General features: G+C 36.9%; 2 protein-coding genes across 3 annotated transcripts; one reads left to right on the forward strand and one right to left on the reverse strand.

The window, feature by feature from the left end:
• Positions 1 to 5,712: 5,712 nt before the first annotated feature.
• LOC119482098 (butyrophilin subfamily 3 member A2-like) lies at positions 5,713 to 9,386 on the reverse strand. Its single transcript, XM_037759502.1, has 5 exons — positions 9,272 to 9,386; positions 8,252 to 8,590; positions 6,772 to 7,050; positions 6,563 to 6,676; positions 5,713 to 6,266 (listed from the first exon to the last, which is right to left on the reverse strand). Exons 1-5 carry the CDS (start codon positions 9,378 to 9,380, stop codon positions 5,713 to 5,715), a joined length of 1,395 nt encoding a protein of 464 aa, XP_037615430.1. The 5' UTR covers positions 9,381 to 9,386.
• Positions 9,387 to 12,515: 3,129 nt separating this feature from the next.
• Positions 12,516 to 19,121, forward strand: LOC119481237 (Fc receptor-like protein 5). 2 transcript variants are annotated; one of them, XM_037758003.1, is made up of 8 exons: positions 12,516 to 12,572; positions 12,805 to 12,864; positions 14,640 to 14,900; positions 15,161 to 15,406; positions 16,179 to 16,322; positions 16,402 to 16,452; positions 17,282 to 17,338; positions 18,368 to 19,121. In XM_037758003.1, exons 1-8 carry the CDS (start codon positions 12,542 to 12,544, stop codon positions 18,373 to 18,375), a joined length of 858 nt encoding a protein of 285 aa, XP_037613931.1. In that variant the 5' UTR covers positions 12,516 to 12,541; the 3' UTR covers positions 18,376 to 19,121. The 2 variants fall into 2 exon arrangements, with proteins under 2 accessions (XP_037613931.1, XP_037613932.1); XM_037758004.1 differs by having other exon boundaries at positions 16,200 to 16,322.
• The last annotated feature ends 478 nt before the right edge of the window (positions 19,122 to 19,599 follow it).

Genomic DNA, 19,599 nt, shown 5'->3' on the forward strand with positions numbered 1-19,599 from the left:
GATGTAAAAACACTAGAGAAGGTACGCGGCGCACTACCGAACGAGACGGAATTATCTGGCGAAGTAGTGGAGTGAAGACCGGGCTTTTATGGAGGGGTTGATTATCTGAATGAAGACCCGGTGTGCCTCGTTGCTGCCCTGGGAGGAGCCAGCCACGTCTTCTGCCACACACATGCCCTGCCAGGAGGAAAAGAGAGAACAGGAGGGGGAGAGCAAACACAAAAAACAACAAAAAGCAAAACAGAATCTTAACACTGAAGTATATATATCTATATATTGTTTTGTTACCAAAAATTCAAATCAATTTATTTTTGTATAGCGTCAAATCACAACAGAAGTTATCTCAAGACGCTTTATATATAGAGCAGGTCTTAGACTGTACACCATAGTTTAGAGACCCAACAGGATCCACCAAGCGCGCTCAATGCATTATGTGATACTTTTAACATAGAATGAATTATTTGATAAAGCTTTTTATAACAAAGACGACACATAAATAGAAACCTCAGTCCATCAGCGCGAAGATACTACAGTGTTAAATAGTGTTATAATATGGTAAGAATATCCCGGAAAAACACAGAATAGCCCTTTTCCACCCTGACAGGAAAAGAAGGATGAGAAACTGAGGAGATAAATGAGACACAAGTTGACATCAACTAAAGCAGCATAGAGGAAAACAGAGAGAGGAGTGAGAGTGGCTAAAGGAGGAACTAATCCCTGTTGAATTCAGTTTTTGGATATCTTTGTAACTAAAGCAAAACAGTGACATATATGAAGTTAAACTGAGCAGCAAAGGAGCCAAGAACCGGCTGAAATTCAATGAGCTGTACAACAAGGCACTGTTGGAGATGTGTGGATCCCTGGAGCTGGTGGTTAACTGGATTCTTGTTCAACTTGGAGCTGTTGGGATGCTACTGAGGTCTCCTTGCCTTTGTTGGGCCATTAAGAGAAGTTTTTTAAACTCTTCAGGCTTCTCCCTCTTTTCCTCCAAACCCCCCGCCCCCTACACCTAAACCCTCACACCTTATCTTTTTTGGTTAAAAGACTGACTTTTATCTGGAGTCCTCTTCAAATGAAGGATGATTCTGATTTATGAGATGAATTAATGATTTGAAGTATAATTGGTTTTCTTGTTGGACTCATTATTTGAGTTTGTTTTTTCTTGCTTTAATAAGAAAATTGTGTGTAAAATGTGTTTTGAGTATGACCCATATTTTTGATTTGATCACATATTTTTTGGGTTAAATACAACCAGATTTAATTTGATACAAATTAATTGATGGGTTGTGTTTTAATTATCTTGGGGGTTTTTTTGTAGCAAAGATAATTTCCAATATTTTTCTTTAAAGTGGCAAATTCTGATTATTCTCCTGTCTGGCGCCAAAAATATTATTTTGGATATCTTGGGGTTATACCTACGCTACACCGTCAATTACTCTGACTTAAGATAGAGAAATCACACTTTTTAAGGAAGGTTTTTTTGCTCTAAAACATGTTGAAAAGTAAGCAAATGAAATCAGTGAATGTTGAAACTATATTTACACACAACAAATATTTGTATTACATGCTTTCTAAATTATTAGATTATTATTACATTATTTTATTTCATTTAATTTTTGAGTTTTATTTTTTTTAAACGCATATTTCTAAATATTACGATTTTTTTGATGAACAATTGGAGGCATAATTAAATGTATTCTCTTTTTATATTTTATTTTTTTATGAAGCATATTTTATTTTATTTTTATATTAATATTATATATTAATTATTTTTGTTGACCACTTTAATTTAATTTGAATCATAATTTTTATTATTTTTATTATTAAAAATGTTATAGTCTTAATGTATCAATACAACGCTAAACCATTGCTTTAGATTGAAAACCTCTTCTCAGAGACAGAGCTGCTGTCGTGGTACAAATAGCCTCAGTGGGTGGAGCTAAAGAACGAAGGCTTAATTCTGAGGCTCAGGAACTTTTATTTCATGATGGTTAAAACAGTAAAGTCAGTTGTTTTACATGAACAAGTGGTATTTTAAATTAGATGTTACGTATGTCATTCTCTTGGCCTTGTAATAAGATAAGATAATACTCTCTATAAGTTTGTACCTTCCGTGGTGATAACGGTTTCCAGAGAGGAAAAGAACCACTGTCACCTATTACAATCATGGAACGTAGCACAGGTATTGTCTCTTACAGGGGACCTATGGAAATACCCACATATCTATTTAGAGTTGTTTCACTGGATTTCAAAACCTAAGCGGGGGGGTCTGGGGTTCCTCCCCCAGAAAAAGAGTTTCAGAGACTTTGTTCCACTGCATTCTGGTGACTTTAAAACAATGTCCATCCATTATCTGTAACCGCTTATCCTATTCAGGGTCGCGGAGGAGTCGATCCCAGCTGCCATTGGGTGAAGGCCGGGTACAACCTGGACTATCACAGGGCTCAGACAACCGTTCACGCTCACATTCACACTTATAGGACAATTTAGAGTCAACAATGAACCTAATCTGCATGTCTTTGGACTGTGCTCAGGTTTCCCCCAAACCTGAGCACCTGGAGAAAACCCACGCTAACCACTGCGCAGGAAAGGAAACTGAATAATTCTCCCCTCTGGTGTGAACTCGGCGTGTGAATCTCTGGTATAAACTAATAATTATCAGTTTTTATTCATTTATTTTACCCCTGCTTGAGTATTTATTTCTCTTAGTTCTCTCCATTTCTCTCTACTTCTCTCACTAACAGAAGGTCCTTTCAGATACAACGCGTAAACGACATGACAGCTATTCGCTACGTCGGGCAAAACCCAACTTTGTTTGCTGAATTCAGCGGAGAACGCAGCTTAAACATGAGCTCAGACTGCGCTGTGTCACGAGCATAAACTGCTCTCTTCTGCCAGGAAACGACAGTTGGTGTAGCTCTATTGTCGTCCGGGTGGAAACAGTTGTGGTCATAGATGCTGTTCAGTTCCAGAAATGGGTTAAGTGTTAACATTTGCCATAAATCAGGAGAAATACGGGAGAATTGTGACGCCGGGAGGAAACCAATGAAAAATGGGAAAATCAGGAGGGTTGGCAAGTATACTTACAGTATTGTCTGTATTGTCTTATGTTTATTTTTATTTTGAAGCTTAATGGTGCAGATATACATGTACAGCTGGTTTCAAGATTGTGGTTCTTATAACAAAGGTGTTTCCATGAATACATGAAGACAAACTGGAAACACAGATTATCAGTATCATAACTTCCTCTTTTCTTTCTTTCAATGTTTCTCTTTTCTGTTCCTTCCTTTCTTTATCTTTAGTTCTCACATTCACAAAAACACATTGGATTCACAAGTCCCACTCTGCCCCCTGCTGTACATCATTCACAGTACATCAAAAACATTTTATTATATAGTTCAACCAATAATGTTTGGCAATGGCCAAAAAAAAAATGCAAAAATATATTTACATATTATAGAATATAAAACTAAAATTAAATAGTAAAAGATATGTATTCTGAATCCCATCCACAAATTAATGGTTTAGCGTTGTATTGTTACATTAAGACTATAACATTTTTAATAATAAAAATAATAAAAATTATGATTCAAATTAAATTAAAGTGGTCAACAAAAATAATTGAAAAATATATAATATTAATATAAAAATAAAATAAAATATGCTTCATAAAAAAATAAAATATAAAAAGAGAATACATTTAATTATGCCTCCAATTGTTCATCAAAAAATCTTAATATTTAGAAATATGCGTTTAAAAAAAATAAAACTCAAAAATTAAATGAAATAAAATAATGTAATAATAATCTAATAATTTAGAAACCATGTAATACAAATATTTGTTGTGTGTAAATATAGTTTCAACATTCACTGATTTCATTTGCTTACTTTTCAACATGTTTTAGAGCAAAAAAAACCTTCCTTAAAAAGTGTGATTTCTCTATCTTAAGTCAGAGTAATGGACGGTGTAGCGTAGGTATAACCCCAAGATATCCAAAATAATATTTTTGGCGCCAGACAGGAGAATAATCAGAATTTGCCACTTTAAAGAAAAATATTGGAAATTATTGAGATTTATCCCGGATAGCCCATTATCTTTGCTACAAAAGACACAAGATAATTAAAACACAACCCATCAATTAATTTGTATCAAATTAAATCTGGTTGTATTTAACCCAAAAAATATGTGATCAAATCAAAAATATGGGTCATACTCAAAACACATTTTACACACAATTTTCTTATTAAAGCAAGAAAAAACAAACTCAAATAATGAGTCCAACAAGAAAACCAATTATCCTTCAAATCATTAATCCATCTCATAAATCATAAATCATAAATCATTATTCATTTGAAGAGGACTCCAGATAAAAGTCAGTCTTTTAACCAAAAAAGATGAGGGTTTAGGTGTAGGGGGCGGGGGGCGGGGGGTTTGGAGGAAAAGGGTGGAAAAGGGCTATTCTGTGTTTTTCCGGGATATTTTCACCACATTATGACACTATTTAATACTGTAGTATCTTTGTGCAGATGGATTGAGGTTTCTATTTATGTGTCATCTTTGTTATAAAAAGCTTTATCAAATAATTCATTCTATGTTAAAAGCAACAAATAATGCATTGAAACACCTGTTTTTTCTGTGTCTTTGCAGCAGATCACAGACTCGAGACTCGTCCCTCCTCAGATCACTCCTGTCATATTTACCTCATCCTAAGGACCGTTTTCACCATTGTAGTGGTGGCTCTACTGCTGCTGCTGGTGGGACTACTTCACTGTGGTGAAGTCAGAGTTACACAGAAATAAGCACTCATATGTGAGTGTAGCTGTCAACCTGAACAAAACAAAAGAGTAACTGACTGAGAATAATGAATGACTTTGGTCTTTCTATCAGTCAATGGCCTGTGTACTTGTTATTTAACAGTTTTATTTGGACTTTTCAGTACAATTTAGAGCAACACAAACAAATGTGGCAGCCTTCGTTAGGTTAAATAGCTAGAATAGGTTTCACAGTTCTGTTACCACTTGCGGTGGATATCAGACTTCGTCACAAGCAGAAAAGGTTGAAAGCCACAGATGAACGTATGACCTATTTTGAAAAGGCGTGCGTGCTTTATATCTTGTTCTATGTTTTGTTTTTAGCTGGTGATAATTCACACTTAGACGTAAACCACACACAAACTATCAGACATACGAGGCTGATGGGCCCTTTACAAGTCTCCATTGCAGCAACAAAACATTTCTGTTAGTAGAGAAACTCATCATGTTTTTTGAGGAGTCAATATTAACATAAACAAAATCAGTTATGGTTAAACAAGATGAGTCATGTCCCTCTCAGTGCATACAAGACCCTCACTGGTCCTTTGGTGTGGTGTTTTATTCAATACATTTACTGTACTTTACTGGGGTTTTTTTCATTGTATGAAGAAATAAAGTCTTTAAGAAGTCATTTGTAGAGTTATTGTAATCATTAGTGAACAATATTTATAATACACTTAGTGGTGTAAAGTGTCTTTAAGTAGATATATGGTCTGAACATAATGATAGAGGTTTATTCATTTATTTATTTCATCTTGTGTGGAACAGCCAGTCAGATTGCTTAAACTGATGATACAAGGGATCTAAAATGAATGAATCAGATTTTATAAATGTTTACAAATTATGTGATTTTAACTAAATATCAAGTGAAACAATCATAAAGGATCATTTGATGATGGATTATTTGTCCTCTTCTCTCTCTGACTGATCCAGCTGAAGTTTCCTCTGAATCTCCGTCTGTCTCTGCGTCTCTTTCAGGTTTTTATTTATTTGCTCTTTATCTCTCTCTAGTTTCCCCTTCCTTTCTGTCATTTTATTAATCATCTCCTCTGTTGTCTCCAGTAGTTTATCTGTGTTCTGTAACAGTTCCTCATGTTCTGTCTTTCTCCTCTCCAGATCCTCTTTGGTCTTTTCACGCCTTTGCATTTTTTTTTTTTCTTGCGTTGCTGGGGTGTTCTCCAGCTTCTTCTTGTACTCTTCTATCTGTGTCTTGTCTTTCTGCTGTAGTGAGGTGAGTTTCTCTCTCTGATCCTTCAGATCCTTCTTCTGGTTCATAAGTGTTGTAATCACATGTTGTACATGTTGCAATTCTCCCTCATTCCTCCGCAAGTCCTCATCAAGTTTTGCCTTTGTGTTGTCTAAATAGGTAATTTTCTGACGTTTTGTCATGAGCTTCTCTCTGTCTCCTTCTCCCTCATTCAGAAGCTGAAGTTCTATGCTGCTGTTTGTGGTTTCTGTGTGAACAGAAAAGGTGTTTAGTTTGAAGTTAAAACCTGTTTTGTTTATGCAGTGTCACGCTTTGTTAAGAACTCCTGACTCGCGAACTTCTTTGTGTTTAGCTTGATGTGAAATCAGAATTATATGTAAGTAAAATATATTTTGAATTTGAGGACATGTGGCATTTTGTTGGCAAGTTGCCATGGTATAAGTGGGATAATACCCAACAAGTTGTATGTTCCATGATTGCAATGGATTGTGTGAAGGTTAAGATCACATCAGGTTTCAAAAGAACAATAAAGTTGTGACTTACTGGTTTTGTTTAGTCTCAATTTCCACACAATGAAGACAACAATAGGCACAATGCACACTGCCAGGATGATGGTGATGCGGACATCAGAATTGCACTGAACCATAAAGAGATCAGCTGAAATTATAAAACAAATAATAGATGTGTTTATAAAACTTCAACTATCTTTAACAAAGTGGTAACATCAATAACTCATAAAAAATAAAATCTACCTGGCAGATGGACGTGTGCCTCTCTGGTCTGGTTGGTGTTCTTCTGTTGGACTCTACAGGTGAAGCTGTTGCTGTGTCTCTTCTCCACAGTCACTCTGCTGCTGACAGTATAGAGTTCATCAGGACGTCTGACTGTCTCTGGAGGTCCAGCAGAGAGGAGGTTTCCCTCACCGTCCAGCCACAACACCTCAGGCTTTGGATACCAGCCTTTAGATTTACACTCTAACAGCACTCCATTGCTGACTTTGGAAATATCTATGTCCGGTGAGGAGACGGAACCTAATAAATGTAAAAAAAAATATAGTCTGAATGTAAAGTTTCCACAAGAATGAAAATATAACACACACTGCACATAATATACAGTCTATACTTACTATACTAAATGCCTCTGTGGGTAATCCAGGTGCCCTTCTGGTCAACCTAGTTGACTCAAGTAGCCCTCTGGTTAGCACAAGTGCCCCTTTGATTGGCCCAAATGCTTTTGTGGGCCCAGAATGCCCCTGTAGTTATCCCAAGTACCCCTCCTTTGTGGTTGGCCCAAATGCCCTTTTGGTCAGACCTCGTACAGCACCTTTATTGTCAACACAAGAACCCATCTGGTTGTCCGAAATTCCCCTGGGGTTGGCCTTAATGGGGTCAGTCCAAACACCCTTCTGGTCTGTCCAAGTACCCCTCTTGTCAGTTCAAGAGCCAGCCTGGTCAGTTCAAATGCCCCAACCTAGGAGGACCAAGTGCTTCTCAGGTCAGCCATAATGACATTCTTCTCAGCTCAAGTACCATTTTGGTTGGCCAAAATGCCTTTAGGTGGGAAAAAACTACCCCTGTTGTCATCCAAAATACCCTTCTTGACAGTCAAGTACCCATTAGGTCTGTCCAAAAGTACCTCTGGCCCACCTGGTGCCTTTTTGGTCAGCCCACATACAGCATCTTTCTTGTCAGTACAAGAACCCATCTGGTTGCCAAAAATGCCCCTGTTGGCCTTACTGCCTCTGTTGTCTGTCCAAATACCCTTCTTGTCAGTAAAGTGCCCATTAGGTCTGTCCAAATGTCCCTCTAGTCATCGCTTTGCCCAAATAATCTGGTCAGCCAAAGTCTCATTCTGGTTGGCTGAAATGCCTCTACACTCAGGCCAAATGCCCCTCTGGTCAGCCCACGTACAGTACATTTCTTGCCAGCATAAGAATCCTTATTGTTGGCCAAAAACTCCTTTTAAACAGTATAGTCTGTGCAAAGTAGTCTCTGAAGGCATCAGATTTCGTGTGCTTTTACTGATCCAGCATGTGTGAAGGCTTAATAAAAACACAATAACGTCTTTCATGTTGCTGTCCTCATTCCTCTGTATGTAGGTGTGAAAAGAAACCCTCAACCATAAATGTCCTTTCTAACATTTCTTCACATTTTGGCTAGTACAGTAGAATCTCCGACTGTCATAACTGTATAACTATATAATGCATTCATACATTTTCAGTTGCCAACTTACCCACAGTGAGCTCAACTACAAATTCTATAGATTTGGGAACGAGGCACCTGTAGCTTCCTGCATCAGAGAGTTTCACTTTAGAGAGTTTCAGTGAAATGTCTCCACACTTTAGGTTGTTGGCGGACAGCGATGTTCTCCCCATGTACAATGTATGCTCCTCAAGATGAAACTCCCTCTTGTCTCGCCTCAAAAAGACAAAACTGGGATCTAGGTCAGGTCTCGCCCACTCCACAGTCCGGTCAGTAGCATCTACACCAGTATCCAGGTGACATGGCAAAATGATGTCATCGCCAACCATTGCCACTATTGGCTGAGATGTACCGATCACCTGAGACTGACCTAAAAGAAGAAAAAACATGTTTTGTCTGTTTGTTTGTTTTTAAACTCCTATAGGATCTATCACCAAATATAGAGTTTAAAAATAACATTATACTTGGTAAAAGTAACCACCCTTTTTGGTCTAATTTTTAACCCAACAGAAATGTAAATATGACATTGTTACTGTATAACACTAAAACTGGGTCAAAATAACCCAGTGTTTTGGGAGTATTGTTGACCCAGTGGTCTTTATACTCATTGGTACTGGGTAAACTTTACCCAGTACCAATGGGTACTACGATTTATATAATACCAATACAACCATAGCATGTTCTGCTTTAACACCACTATGTTAAAGTTGTTGAACAGTGGCCATTGTGGCTACAATTACAAATTACAGGACCGTTGAATTTTCCATTATTTCCCAAGATTTTATTCTTCTACTATTCTTCTACTCTTTTGTTATATTGAACTTTAGGGTACGAGCATGTGGTTATTCCTGGAGACAGTATACCTCTAGCTTCTGGTCATACCAGACCAAGTAATAAAACCACAAAGTGTAGTTAACTAAGCAATGGTGTGTTTTATTGGGTTGTAAAATGTATTGCATAGTTCTAGTTCTCTGACCTCACGTGATCATATTAAATGATTTTATATCCAAACTCTTGATAATGATTTACCATCTGTTTGCGTGTGATTTACCTCCACAAGAGTGGGTTAAGAGAAGGAGTACAACAATGTGATGCAAGACCAGTTCACTGAAGTCACTGAGCTGAGGGTTCAAGAGGAGTCTGTCCTTCATTTGAATCATCCTGGAGTCCTGAAAATGAAAATAAGTCAACTGTAAGACCAATTAAATCTATAATATCTCTCAACCCACCCTGAGGTGAAGCCCACTGAGCAGACTTGTACACTGTAACTTCAGGCAGTGCAATCACTCAAATGGTTTAGACTTGTTTTAACAATTAAATCAAACAGTGTGACTTAATATTGTATTAGTAACTCAAATAATACCAGACTGGTCTCATACAACGTTCGTAGCTATACATACAAAAAAGTAATGCACTGTTATTCATATATATCCCACAAAATCAGTTTGAATGTAATCCACGTAAACCAACTCATCATTGATTTATTTATCACGTAACTTCCGTATTGAAGTTACGCCACTTCAGTAGTTATTTTAACCCAAACCACTATCTTTTCCTAAACCTAAGTAGTTATGTTGCCTAAACCTAACCAAGTTGTTTCCTGGACAAGACAGAAGTTTATTTTGAAAAGACTGTATGCATGTAACGAGCATAAATTGACACGTGTTGCTGGACATTCGTAGGAAAACACACGAAAAATGAAGAATAACTTTTCTTAAAATACCATACGAATCGTTATATGAGGACATGTTGATAATACAGGTGGTCAAACATAGCACTTACAGGAGAAAAGCCAGGACTAAATAAATTTTCAAGAGACTAAATATGTGGAAAAACAAGTTTTGGTCCCAGATTACCCTAACCACTTACAAAAAGTAGATTATCCATTTATGTTCGATTTTATTTTGTGTTCTTTTTATATATTCACTCTTTTATTCTCGTATACACATACAGTTTGTTCCAATCCACGTACTTCCTGAAGTATACTTCAATGTAGTGCACTTTTGTCAGTGTTTTTGACAGTTGAGTGTGGAAAGTGTCCAGTGTTCCACACTCAACGATCTGACCGTTTTGAGTACAACATCTGGGTACTTTGAGTGCACTGCATTTTGCCGTACTTCCCAGTGTGAACGCACTTATGCACTCAAAATAGTAGGTGTAAGTACAGAAATACGCAGATTGGAACACACTGTATGGCTCAGTTTATTTCGCCATGCATTGTATTCATTATACAGTCATTCATTCATTTTTTTTTGTAAATGACTTCTGCTTTTCCATATGCGGGTTCGTCAACCTCATTTTATGTGTTATAAGCAACCGATTGGTGCTTCAAAACCCACGGACATGTATTTTAAAAGATTACAGAAGAAGATTACACTCTGACTTCCAGTCCAGAAACAGGCTATACATGATAACAATAATAGCTTAATGAAAAATGTCATCGGAATAAATTAAAACGTTTGTGTTTTATGTAAAAATCCTACATACCTGTTGCTTGTGTGTCAAAAGAGTCGCCTCACCTCAAAGTACAGCACGGTCATAGTCAAGAATCAAACAGCCAGATATAAAACCATGGGTACTTTCACCCCACCCACTCTGTAAATAGATAACTAATGTTATGACTTCATTGTTCCTTTCCATTCAACTCAAGTGAATGTGACTTTTAGAGTTTTATACTGCAAGCACAATGTTCTACATCTGCATGTCTGATTACTTTTAAGCCTAAAACACCAAATGTGCAGAGTTTTTGTATTGATAGGCCTGCAGACATGAGATTTCCTTTGCTAACCACTCACAATTCACTTAGTGTCATATTTCCAGTGTTTGCCAGATGAAGGTGTGGCACCTCCCAACACTTTTGCTTTTCAGAGAGAGAAATACTTTTACTTAAACCACTTTTGATATGTGTAAAGTGTAGTCATTAAAATTACAGTTATTTTTTCCTTTTTTTTTTTCTTATCAAGGATAATTCTACGACAGCATATTAGGGTATATTGTAGGTAGAAATACAAATTATGGAGCCAGGAGATTGGGGTAATATTCAAAGAAAAAACTTATCTAAGATTAAAGTTGTAAATTTACGAGAAGAAAAAAGTCAGATATTCTCTGAGAATATAAAGACATACATTTACATTTAAACATTTTTTTGCCAAGGAACCATACCCATCGCTTCACTTTGCAAGGTTGGATCAACCTCATCACATCACAGACGCCACGTTAAACACTGCCGTAACGTGAGCCACCAAGTGCAAAATACTTTCCTATCTACGAAGGGAGCGGGTCAACCATGTTGCACCACCATGTTTCTACAGTAACCCAGAATGGACAAACCAAACACTGTCTCTAGAGAGGGCCTTCGCGTTTTTACGTTAGACCTGAAGACCATCGCAGTTTGTGAAACGCTTGGAAAGAAAGGTGTGAGCGGAGGGATATTCAGTTGGTTGCAATTTGCAACAATAGTCAATAACAAAGGTAACAAAGGTCAAAATTGATCCAATATATTGAGAATAAAATGTTTGTGTTCTTGTATTGCACTTCAATTTTCTTTCAGTCTGTTTATTTATGATAACAGTTCAAACTAAACTCTGGAGCTGCTATCTGCTATATAATTTAGTTGGTGGTTGTATAAAATACTACGGTGGCAAACCGAGGAAGCTGTGTCAGTAGAAAATGTGAATAATATCAATAGATGTCTTTGTCAAAGTGGCTACTTGGTTCAAATAAATGTACATTTGTTGTGATATGAGATTGATCGACTGCAGAGGGCAGAGTGAGACATTAGTGTGTCGTCATGACAAAATGTGAGGAACGAATGTATGTTACCTTAATATCACGTTTTCTTTTATTGTTTTTTATTATCTGTTTGTTTCCTAAAACATGAACCTGCCTGGAGAGACCAAACTAATTCAAAGACGGATATTTAATAATGATGGTTATTGTTATGGTTTATTAGTAGTATTATCTATTTATATGATTTTTTTTCATTACAGGCCTAAAAATATCCAAATGTCCAATAAAAATGTCTGTTTGTAGGAGGTGAAGTTACAAAAGTCATTGCCTTGCTTAAAACTACATTATATTTATCCATTTGTTTTTTTGTTTACCAGAGTTATACGCTTTGAAAATGAGGTCTCTGCCGCCACCTGTTGATATTTACTTTCTTTTTCTTGTAAAAAAAAAGTCAGAGCAGCTCTGTCTGTCAGAAAACCCACAGACCTGCTCTTTCCCCACTAGCAGAGAAACAGGAAGAGGAAGAGGAGGTTCTGACTTTGATGATATTTTAAATTCAGTCTGATGTTCAGACAGTCAGCAGCAAGACAACATGGAGGTCACAGCTCTCTGCATCAGACTGTGTGAGTACTGAGTTCTGTCTTATATTCACAGAAATATTATTATAGACAATCATTATGAACTAACATGTGGACCTGAATAGTTTCTTAGGTTTAAAAAAGCACAGCGCATAAAGATTTGTAATCTGCTCACTGATTATGGAGCAAATATTACCGACATGTTACAGTTATGTTATATACTTTATATATGTTAGATGTTACATCTGATACAGTAACAGCTGTATTGTCTCTCCAGTGATGACTGTGTTGATGCTGCTGGTCACACAAGTTCCCTTCAGTTATTCACAAAAAGCCGGTAAGCAGTTTAATAATCAAACAAACAAAGTAAAAATGTTCTGTATAATTGGTGTAGTTTTAACAACGATATCTTTAAAAGGCTTCAAATCACATAATCTCCAATTTGACAGGCTGCAAAAGCTTAACATTTTAAACTTTAAAACTTCTGTACCTCAAGTCATAATATTTCAATACCAGTATGTATTAAAATAACATGCCAGTAATACCTTAAAGAACACATGCATTTATTCATTCATGCTTCACTTGAACTTGAGCCACAATTTGCATTCAACCCTCTGAGACCCACAATAGAGCCGTTTTAGTCTTCTTTAGGGGGGTCCAGGAGGTCTTTAGGGGGAGATAGCAGGTCAACAGTAGATGTCACATAGAAGTAGTGTACATCATCTGAATGCTGAGAACCTGGAGATTAATTTGAGATGCTGCTCAGCACTGTGTGTCAAGTTGTTCTAGTCATAAATCAGAAATAAACATTAATTAATTAATTAATTACAATAACTTCTAAAGGGTTTAGAACATTATGATCGAAGTATATGATGTCCATTTTCATGCTCACTTAAGTCTCATAAATGTTTGCAGCAATTTTTGGATTGATTACATTTGTTACACAGAGTTGGTGCTAAATTTAACAATTTTTTTTACCACTGGAGAATTGATAGAAATGATCAATAATCCCACCAAAATACCACATTAAGACACCAAGACCTTGAGGAACACCATAGAAAAAGCCATGCTGTGATTTGGGGTCAAAGACGTTTGACATTTGGAGATTTCTGCAAGAATTGCATTTTTTTTGGCAATTAGTTGGCAAGCACTTGTGTTGTGTAAACTGCTCAGAAACCCCCTTATTGTCAATCTAGCTAGGAAAGCCATCCATCCTCTGAATGCTCTGGCTGTAAAGTTTCATGAGACTGATTATCCTAGAGGTCACCACAGGTCATTTTATACAGTGAGGTCAATGAAATGTCTCCTATTGGGACTAACATCATCACACGTGAATCCAGTTGGGCTCATTGGATCCACAAGAGTCTCAGCTTTACAGTGATACCCAAGTCATGTACAGTAATTCAAGACTGTTTAGGGACCCCAGGATGCAGAAATATTCAAATACACCATTTAAGAATAGGCGAAAATAGCATTTATACTACATGCTTAAAATGCATGTAATTATCATAAAGTGGGCATGTCTGTAAAGGGGAGACTCGTGGGTACCCATAGAACCCATTTTCATTCACATATCTTCAGAGGTCAAGGGACCCCTTCAGAGGTCAAGGGACCCCTTTGAAAATGGTCATGCCAGCTTTTCTTCGCTTAAATTTAGCGTATAAGTTTGGAGCGTTATTTAACCTCCTTCATGACAAGCTAATATGCAGGTTATTGTGTCAGTTAGTGAGGGCATCCTCACATTAACACTCCCTTTTTTGGTTATTTTTTATGCCAAAATTAAGCAGATGTCATCAGCATATTGGCGAATCACAGATATAAATAGACACACAGATACAGTATAAAGTACCGCAGTGCTGAGCAAGGCTGAACCTGCTGCAACCTCTGAAAGACAGTTAAGTCGGTCGGGATCGAGGGTCTCAGAGGGTTAAGGATGACTTCCAAAACATTTGAAGAGTGTGTCATTGTGGCCAAATTCAACTCAACAACAGGACACTGTAAAATTGTTTTAATATCTTTGTTGCAAACATTTGTGATTTGATGTCACTGCATTTATATCTACAAGGCCACCTCTAATTTGAAATGATTTTTGTTGGAATGTCTTGGATGCAGCTTTTCCTCAGGTTGTTCCAAACAGACAGCAGTTCTTCCAATATGAGACCATTGTTGTCAGCTGTGAGGGACTGGAGGGACTGACTGGATGGAGAGTGATGAGGAAGAATAAAGGAGTTGTTAAAATATGTGCTGCTACCTGGTCGACATCAACAGGACCCTGCGAAATCAAAGACACCTTTACAGAGGTTGACAGTGGAGAATACTGGTGTGAAATCGGAGGACTACAGACAAGCAACACTGTCAACATCACTGTCACTGGTATGCAAATACTAAAACACTGAGTATGCAAAAGTCTTCACATTTTAGTCTGCGGTGAGTTGATTTATTACCTCCCCGAAGGCTGAAGGCCTAGGAAGGAGGTTATGTTTTCACTGGCGTTGGTTTTGTTTGTTTGTTTGTCTGTCTGTTAGCAGGATAACTCCAAAAAAATGACTTATTAAAATCAGAAAACACAGGAAACTATGTGTGTGCTTTGAAACGGTGTAATTAACATATTTTTCTAAACATATGTTGTTCAGCTGGTTCAGTGATCCTGGAGAGTCCTGTCCTCGCTGTGATGGAGGGAGACGCTGTGACTCTGAGCTGCAGAGATGAGCAGGCGTCCTCCAACCTCACAGCTGATTTCTATAAAGATGGCCACTTCATGGAGCACAGCTCTACAGGAGAGATGACCATCCACAATGTTTCCAGGTCTAATGAAGGACTCTACAAGTGCAGAATATCTGGAGCTGGAGGATCACCAGAGAGCTGGCTGACTGTCAGAGGTGAGACAGAACAGTGTTCAAAGTAAATCAAAGATTATTTGCTTACTGTCCAGTTGTTTTCCATTGATGTTTTGCACCTAACCTATGTCAAGTTCCATGTTTTAAAGCTTATTAGAAGTATTAAAAATGGTAACTTGTAACTGATCCTAACCTGCTCTTTGGTCTAGCCGAGTATGAGTTACAACTGAGAACTGATGATGAGGTCTGAGGATGTTAAGAAATGTTGAAAGTATTACTTTAACGAACATAGTAATTCTATAGAATGTATTAAAGTATTATCGTTGCATCCGAAGTTCCATATTATCATGGTATTTAGTACGTTAAAACAGTAAGTGAGACATTTTACTATGTCCGAAACCTTAGTATGAAACCAATAGTACGAAAATTGCATACTATTTCTGTCAACGTTCATAACGGACGTTGATGGACGGCTCTGTAGCATTAATAACGTTTCAATTTAACTGCAAGTATAAAGTTTCACTTTGCTAGGCGTGATATATATTTTAAATTAGTTCAGACTTAGATTTTCTCACGAGGTTGGTTACCATGGCTATATGTGTCCAACCGGCAAGGAGGGTCTCAGGAAGTGACGACGTAAATTACTGTTCAGTGTGTCTGAAAAGAAACATACTACTGTTTATTCACACTCAAGTATGTTGAACGATAGTACACATGTTGAGTATGTAGTGCTGAGAATGTGATTTTGGAGGAAGCAAACGTTAATAACAAATAGCATGCATTTCACAGCATTAAGATCATGTCTCCTGTGCAGCACATCCCATTATCTCTCCAGTAGATGCTGATGGCCCTCAGCTCTTACTGCTGCTCTGCATCGGTGTCGGCGTTTTCTTGGTGTTTCTGCTGCTGCTGTTGGTGGGATCAATGCGATGTAGGAGACGTCCAACAATCACTAGAGGTACAGAGAATAGAAATAAAGAAACCACTTCAATTATTGACACAAAGCTTGCTAAAGGTGGGCTTTTTCATTCAAACAGATACCCCAACTTCTCCTTCCGCCCTCCGGTCTTCCTCTTCTCCACGAACAGGTGAGGAACACCAACCTCCTTTCAACATATATATATATATATATATATATATATATATATATATATAGTTCGAGGGACATGCAAAGTTAGGCCTAAGTTAATTATTTTAGATTTTTAGATTCGTTTACTTTCGAATACAGCCGTTGTCTTCCGCCAACCTTTACATTTATATTATTCTGGGGTCATGTGAGATGGTGTGATGAATGAATCGTAGCGCTGTGATGTAAATATAGCAAAACAAAATGTCATGAAAAAACAACAAAATGTCCTATGTGTGTGTCTCATGCACACACATTAATATGTGCACATGGGCAAGTGTGTGTGTTCACACTTATTTGGGATCCAGGAAGGGTAGCACTGAGTAAAAAGTATGTCAACGCCAATTAGAGATTCAAAGCATACAGTATGAAAACTAATTTTATCCATTTTGTTTTACAGCTGTGTTCCACGAGACACCAACAAGTACTTTTCTGAAGCAGAGTTGTGAAACATATAATGTCCAAACCATGTTTATAAATATTTGCGCAACACATTTGCATACAATTATAAAAAGTCATGATGCGTCAAGCTGTTACCACAGACAAAACATGAGGGTTAAAACAAGTGTTAGTATATTAGAATAATGTGCAAACATTCGCTGATATAATAATAATATTAAGAAATAAATATTTACAAAAATAAGAACTGGCTCAAAATAAATAAACTTGCTTCCAAAGGAAATTCACTTTTTAAAGAAATTATATGAATATATTCATTATTATTATTATTATTGTATTAATATTAGGTCTGCCTTTATACAGTATTTACCTCCTTCTTTATTATGTTTCAGTGTGTGAAGAGACCAGTATGATATATTCAGTCATCACCAAACCCCGGAGGGAGGAAGGTAATGAACTTGACACTGAGACACACAGACTGTAACATGTAATATATTCAATCAGGTAAAAAAACAAAGCTAGTAAATGGAAATATTTTACTATGTTATGCAGTATATTAGCATTAATGTTGACCTTCTTTCAGACTTCGCAGCAGTGCTTGAGAACAAACATCACTTTAGTGTCACAACCACTGAATCACTAATCTGACCTTCATCGTTTGAAAGTTCATTCATTTTAAACTGTATCAGCCAGAAGCAGCTTCAGGCCCTAGTGATAGTTACAGCTTCTTTTTTAGCCTCTCAGACAAAAAAACACACGAGAAACCCACAGACAGAAAAAGGTAGATGAGCCCTTCACTTCCCCGTTCGTTAAAATAGTACAAGGCGATGCATGCGTTAGATTTATTTTTTCATCAGAACACCAAGTACTTTAAGCCACGTTGCAGCCTCATGTGTTGTGTGGGTAAGCGAATGGATGGTCAGTATTGTATAAATAAACAATGGGGCCAGTAACCAGAAGACTTATGTTGTAAATTTGGACCCTTATTTTCACAGATACATTTTGTTCTACATGTACCTGCATTGCGGTAAAAATAACACAGATAGACCCAAAGTGTGTCCGTCCAAAGTGTGAGATGGAATAGGGCCACACTTACTTTACATTTATTTATATTAGAATATAAATTACATTAAAATCAAAGATTTGACTCTAATACACAAGTGTGATGACAAGATAGTGTAGATGTTGACTTGTTTTCTCAAGATCAAATGACCAAAAATCTCTGTCATTCGGATTTTTTTAATAACAGTATCAGTTTGTTTTAGGAATTGCTAGTATTACCCCCCTTAACTGTATCAAGCAATCATTGAATTGATTTTTACTAATGTTTAACACAGATGTTAAGTTCTGCATAATAATGATATAAAATGAAGATTTGTTCAAGTCTAAGTTCAAATGGATCAGCACAAACATAAGTGTTGGTTTAAGAGTTTAACCATATTGACAGCTATAGTCTTCGTCCCTTGTGTGTCTTGCAGGTTACTGAGACCCGAGACTCCTGGCTGAAGAAGGGAAGAGAGACTATTTAAAGTTCTGTAATGTTTGCAGTTCACACGACCACACAGAGCTGCTTAATGCATTTGTAATATGTCGACCAAACTATTTTGATCTGTTACATTTTTAATCACCTCCATTGCAGACCGATTTTTTTAGTATGTTATAGTCAGCAGCAGTTTCTCTAAATAAAATTGTTTGTCATACAAATTGTATGTAATAAGCAGTGTCAGTTGGGAGAGTTGTGTATGTTCATTATAGAAGTTGTTCTTATACATGTAAGAAATATACTGAGAAACAATTATAGATATTGCAAGTTATGTACATTTGTAAGGAGAGTAAATGTGTTGATTCTTAATTAACGACAATGTGTGACTTATTATGAAGTGGAAATGACCTGAACAGATATGATTCTTCTTCATCATCATCATCATCATCTGAGAGCTTCAGCTACCTCACAGCATCAGTGTCTATTTTTAAGCGGTATGAGTCTTTAACAGTTAAACCACATTTTTGTATCTGCTACGTGTCTGTTCACACGTCTGAGACGCTGTTTACAAGAACAGAGCAGCTGTAGATACTAATACACTCACTGTGGTAACATAATTACATCCGTTTGACCTGAAACCATAGAGACACAATGACACTGTGACAAATGATAAGCGTCACATCTAATGCAAACTGAATTGTTAATTTTGGATAACTTGACAAAGAAATACAATAAAGATGGTTCCCAAATAGCTGTTGGTATGCATGTTAATTATTGTCTTCATTTTGTAGAAATGGATTCATTTAAGATCCACAATAGAGCCGTTTTAGTATTTTTTTAGGAGGGTCCAGGGGGTGTATGGGGGAGATAGCAGGTCAACAGTAGATGTCACATAGAAGTGGTATACATCATCTGAAAGCTGGAAACCTCGAGATTAATTTGAGATGCAGCTCAGCACTGTGTGTATATGTATATGATTTCCATCTCTATGTTCCATTGTGTCTCATAAGTTGTTGCAGCAATTTGTGGGTTGATACCATTTTTTTCACAGAGTTGGTGCTAAATTTAAAAAAATGTTACCACTGGAGAATCAATAAAAATGATCAATAATCCCTCCAAAATAACGGATTAAGACACCAAGACCTTGAGGAACACCATAGAAAAAGCCATGCTGTGATTTGGGATCAAAAACTTTTAACATTTGGAGATTTCTGCAAGAATTGCATT

Source organism: Sebastes umbrosus, chromosome 22 (assembly GCF_015220745.1).
Source record: "Sebastes umbrosus isolate fSebUmb1 chromosome 22, fSebUmb1.pri, whole genome shotgun sequence".
Lineage (NCBI taxonomy): Eukaryota > Metazoa > Chordata > Actinopteri > Perciformes > Sebastidae > Sebastes > Sebastes umbrosus.